Source organism: Polypterus senegalus, chromosome 6, assembly GCF_016835505.1.
Source record: "Polypterus senegalus isolate Bchr_013 chromosome 6, ASM1683550v1, whole genome shotgun sequence".
Lineage (NCBI taxonomy): Eukaryota > Metazoa > Chordata > Cladistia > Polypteriformes > Polypteridae > Polypterus > Polypterus senegalus.
The window spans coordinates 65,829,765-65,835,764 of record NC_053159.1 but is presented as its reverse complement, the minus strand read 5'-3'; the positions used below and the strand labels follow the sequence as shown (position 1 = coordinate 65,835,764).

General features: G+C 38.9%; 1 protein-coding gene across 1 annotated transcript in view; it reads right to left on the bottom strand.

The window, feature by feature from the left end:
* The window catches only part of LOC120530626 (tumor necrosis factor receptor superfamily member 26-like), a 29,791-nt gene that overhangs the window by 678 nt on the left and 23,113 nt on the right, over positions 1-6,000 (bottom strand). Inside the window, exon 7 of the mRNA XM_039755047.1 lies at positions 5-179. Coding sequence (XP_039610981.1) covers positions 5-179 — 175 coding nt within the window. The remainder of the gene's footprint in view (positions 1-4; positions 180-6,000) is intronic.

Below are 6,000 nucleotides of genomic sequence, written 5' to 3'. Positions count from 1 at the left end.
AAGCAGACAGTTAGCCTGAAATGGCAGAAGCAGTGGTTTGGGGATGGTTCTCATTTTATTGGTACCTTGAAGACACTTTAACTTCTCCTTGAACTTCAGATAGCAGCAAATCAAGAAAATGACACCAAGCAGAAGAGGGGCCAACATGATAAAGATCTGTCCAAGAGGTTTTGGTTGCACTAGGGAACAGCAACAAAGGGTACAACTTAATCATGATATGCATGTTAAGACCACAGACACTAAATAAGAAAAAAGAAGGAACAAATTTGGATAATATAACAGTCATTTATAAGCTTTTACCATGTTTTAGGTTCTACGATCTTTGACAAGCTCTGAAGACATAGAGATGGTTCTTGCTACATAACATGGTACCAGATCTGCCAAATGTACATATGCTAAGATGTACGCCATCCCACAAGGCTGATGTTCTGCCACCTACTATCTAATCCAAAGACATCAGTACAGCAATCTTCTTATATAATATGCTACCGTGGCTGTTCGCTTGTCTGTCCAGGATTTGAAATCACCTGTAGCCCAAAACTGTTTGACCAATTGACCTGAAATTTGGTACACATATACTATGTGATGTCTGTTATCCACTTTCGGGGTGATGATTGACTTACAAGGATATTCCTCTTTTTATTTTATTGCAGAATGAACTTTCGGCAGTGGCCAGTAGGGCGGCTGTGTGGAACAAGCGTACAGGCGCCGTACTCATCCCTACCACTTTTGCCGTCACTTCCCCTACCTCTTCATATCTGAAATCATTCCTGAGGCAGATAGATGACTTAAATGCCAGCTTAAGTGAAAAATTAAAGGAAACGTACTAAGTAACTGCAACACAAACTCTGACTTAATCAGTTGTAACGCGAAAAGATGCCAACGAAAGAAGAGAAGAAGTGAGCCGCTAGGGTTGAAAAAAGAAGAGCTGCTTAGGAAGCAGCAAGCGCATCAACCTCTGAGCAAATGAATGCTAAACATACAGAGAAAGAGGATGAAAACTAGGAATGCTCAATTCAAGTGTATTCATGGCACATTATCGTGCAGTGCGCCATTACTGGTTAACTACATTATATATGACGTAATTGCTCAACATCTACAGCACCCTGCATACAGGAGTACAAATAAAGTATGCAAGATTTGTTTTTGGACACCCGGTCTTCATATACCTGTATTTTATACAACTAAACATACAGAGGAGTCAAAATTAGTTTGTACAGAGGGTCTTGGGGACCCTCTAGTGGTCATGGTCCCTGTGCAATGCATACTTAGCATACCCGCTAATTGCAACCTCACTTCACAAATCACAGGGCTCCATTGTTGTGGTATGTCTGCATGTAGAGCTACAATGACGGAAAGCCATTTTGGACATAAATGTTTAAGAGCTTACACACATTAAAATATGCATTTTATTTATTAGGGATTCATTTCAATTGTTGAGAATTTCATAAAATGCATACTTTTTGCCTTTTTACATTATAAAATATGTACTAGACGAACTGAGCACACAATACGTTACCAGTGAAGACAAACTGTTCACTGTAACACACTTAATGATGAATCCCAGTGTCTGCTTTCACCCTCGAGATGTTGGGGGCTAATTATCCTGTGTAGGTAATGGCATTTGTTCATTTACAACTGTAAGGGTCAGGAATTCAGTCTCCAGGTTTATGGAAGTCACACTTGACAACTCCATGTTGGGATAAAGTAAAGAAGGAGTGCATTGCAGCAGGCCCATTAAAGCCACAGATTCAGGGGTAACAACTTTACTACAAGCTCATTAGCAAAACAGTGTAACTAGTTACAGCTGAAATTCTCGTAATCACATTACAGTTACTGACTAAACCAGAATTTTCTTACTTACACTCCTCATATGTTTCAAAGTAAATAATACATAAATGTTGTGAATGTCTTGAAGGACTGATATTCCATTTTACATTAAGAAGAAGATTAGTGTGGCTACACGATTTGGCGTCCACATGCTATTTGCTCTGCACATATGCACTAATGTCACATCGGTGTACAGTACACCGAATTTCATGCCTCTGCCAGATCTGTACCAGAGATGTATGTTATTTTATGATATTATATAACAGCTCGTTTTACTTCAGGATTGTAAGGATGTCGACTTTGTCTTTATTAAGAGATCAGCTTTCGAGCCTTCCTTTGAAAGACAATAACTTTTCAGTTTCACAACACATTGAAAAAACACGAAACAAGAAATGAACTGAATTCGACTTCAAAGAAGACAGCGTAGAGAAGTGTAATTCTGAGAGCTTTTACAGTATATTTAAACATATGAGGGCTACATTAACAGTTCTGTTTATTGTGATACACGGCCTCTTGATCAACGAGCTCTTAAGAAATTGGATTTACAGAAACAAAAAAGTTTTCAATATCCAATCAAACAAAAATATGGCAAGTGTCAGATGTGGTAGAATATATCAGTGAATCCTGACAAGCGTTTCGATTGTTTTGTCACAGCCCTTTAATGTTCCAGTGAAAGAGGAGAATTCTGTGCACAAGGAAGGTAGCTGAATACTGTAATTGTTATTCAATGTAAGATGGTTAATTACAAAATGTAAATACTTTCTTTTTCATTGCCATGTGCCTTTATCAATGACATAAAGAGCACTGAGATGATAGAGATGCAGACACACAAGCATATTGATTGTTTTACACAATAATACTGCAGAGAGTCGGCCTGACCTGATTCAAAAAGTGCTGTTGTCTGCTGGTCGCTACACTATGGAGGAATATTTCAGACATACATAAATAAATAAATTAATAGATAGATAGATAGATAGATAGATAGATAGATAGATAGATAGATAGATAGATGTGTTGTGAAATGTAACAATGAATAAGTATATAAATAAATAATGAATTAATAAAAACTCAATGATATTTGAACATACTTACTGTAAATGTGTCATGAAATAGGTTTTTTCTCACCTATTTCCTTATGCATTTATTTCATTATTTCTTCATTTATTTTTTCCAGTGACACCTCAAGCAACATGAAGTATGCCTTGAAATTAAAACTGTCCTTTCACACGTCAAAGTCTAGCGAGTAACATTTTTTGATTCGCAAATTGTCCATACCGAACACATAAATCCTTGGCCGTCAAGTGTTACATTTATAGGCAGACACCACACATCAGAAGCAGACTTCTGAGAAGATGAAAATTTCAGAGCTTCTTGAACTAAAGTAGCTGCTTTGTGCTGTAAATCTGGCCATTGTTTTCAGGCACTCGCACGGTCACAACGTTCAGCATGCACTTTGCTTGCCTCAGGAATCCTGTGGCTTATAAGCGCCTGCAAAGCTGCAACCTGCTACCGATGATTCACCAATCAAAGCAGAGCACTAGCTAGAGCCCGCCTTCTCAATTTTGATTGGTGGCAGTGACAACTTTCTTTTCAGGGTGTATTTCACATTGTGCGAGGTGTCACTGAAATAAATAAAGAACAAAAGAATTAAATAAATGCATAAAGAAACAACAAAAAACATTTATTTCTGCTCACATTTCATTATCTTATTATTTGTTTATTGTCATGGCACTTTTATGTATTTGTGCACGTATTTATTAATTTAATTTTGTTTGAAAAATTCCCCCTTTATACCCTAACAATCATTTTACTGTTTACCGAGTCCATGTTTGCAAGTGTTCCAGTGGTTAAGTCCATTTTAGTGTTTCTTATTAAGAATCCTTTTTGTGTGTGGCTTAATTGATTGACTGCTTAATTCACATTAAGATACTGAATGGTCTTTTGGGTAATTTGTAATATAGTGACTTTTTCCAAGAAGTAATGCTGTTATAAATTGAGAGAAGTAATTAGAACTTTGTAATGGATTACTTACTTTGAGTAAGAACCCCAGCTCTGCAGAAGACTAGCGGAGCTTCATGTCATTTCCAACCTGAGCCCTTCATCTCACGCTGCCACATGCCCACCTTCAGGGTGTTAGCATTTGAAATCCTGTTAAGCCACTCTTTCTATATTTGCCGAAAGTCGAACAGTCACATTTTTCTATTTTTTAATACTGAAAAATACAATTTAATGTCAGAGCTTGTAGTACAGGGTGTTTGTACCATGTTAGCCATAATGAATGTAGCGAGAAGTCAAGCAAAATGACACCTTTTATTGACTAACTAAAGAGATTACAATATGCAAACTTTCGGGACAACTCAGGCCCCTTCATCAGACAAGATAACATTAAGGCTTGAACCAAAGCCAGCTATCTGTGCCAGAAAACAGAATGTCAGAGATGTCACCTACATAAAAGAGTACGTCTCACTTTTAAATTAGAGAAAGTTAGCTTAGCAAAATGCATGCTTTTTCAAACTGCTGACACTGGTAAATCTGTCTGTTTCAATCACGGTGAACCCTGTTGTCCTTCTTCATCAGACATTCTAGCCTTCACATCCGTCTTTCTTTGTGGCTCTCGTTTCCATTGTTCATCAGACATTGCAGATGCCAGATGTTATTATGGTTGGGTGCGGACACTGGACATTTTGCCATTTTATATAATCTGTATATAGAAAGAAGTTACGACTGTTCCACTTTAAGTAGTAATAATTTGCTCCTCGTAACCCTGAGCCCTGTATTCCAGAATCCAATGATGATACAATTTCATTAAAAGATAACCTGGCAAATGCATGCACTTTATCTTTTGTGCTTGTGTGTGAAATCTTTTAAACTAGTCAGAGACCTGCTATATATTCAGCACTCTTCGCCTCAGTGGCTGTGATTGGTTTGCTTGCGTTAACATGTGACACGAGACTGGCGTGATATTTTTCATATCAAAATAAGATTAGTTTCACATTTTAAGTCTTGAAGTGAGGTATCAACTTTAAAGAAAAGGATACTGAAGTCTAGGTGTCATGATCCATCCATCCATCCATTTTCTAACCCGCTGAATCCGAACACAGGGTCACGGGGGTCTGCTGGAGCCAATCCCAGCCAACACAGGGCACAAGGCAGGAACCAATCCTGGGCAGGGTGCCAACCCACCGCAGAGGTGTCATGATGTGGACTTTATTTTATATTTTGTTCAGCTTTTCCTTGTCCTCTAAAAATAATGGAGATATCATTTTGGGGGGCTTTAGAGGTCAAGGGATTTAATGGTCAGGTCAGTTTTCTGCCTTGCCATAACGCCACTTTGTCTTATTATGGACACCACTGTTGTTTGCTGTTTTTGTTGCATTGTTTGCTGGAGGTGCGCTCTCCATAGCTGGTGCCTGCCTTGTGCCCATAGCTGGATGGCTATGATGTGCTTGATAAAATGGATTGGCCTCTTTTAGTGATTATAGTGCGGCTGAGTGGCCAGTGTGGTGATGTCGGCCAACATGTTGTATCAGTAAGGACTTTGCTTTCAGGAACTAATGAGTTCCTGTATGATGCAGGCCCTGGGCCTTGTGGTCCCTGCCCACATTTATATGCTGCACTCCCACCACACAACAAGGAATTGTAACTTTTATGCAAAATATGTGATGTGCAAAGAAGAGTGATGTGGTGCAAAGTGATGCACGTTCGGGAGTTCATGATGGATCCTTATGTCCGTTGCTTCAAAGCGATTGCTGCTTCAGTGTGGTGCAAAACATGGCACACCAGGGTGGCAGCTATGACGCAGGGCAAAACATGGCCCTCCATCTTCATTGAAAACTCTCCAAAGTTCAAACTACTAACAGTTTTGTAAGATGGCATCAGTGCTTGTGATCGACCAATCTGCAGAATTCATTTCCCGACTTTCACCCATGATAATTCGCATGCCCTGAAGTAGAAGCTAAAAAAAGTACCAGGAACAACCTAACTGGAACTACAAATGGCCTGAATTTCTTTGGTGGGAAAGTTACAAAAGTTCCTGAGGATTTAAAAAGCTTCTGCCACGGGAAAGTGCCTAGTGACAATGGGGTCTTGTTCTGGCTGCACATGGATGGTGGTAGCAGGTTAAAGTTAAACAGAATCAGAAGATGGATTTTAATTGTAATAACAAGCCAA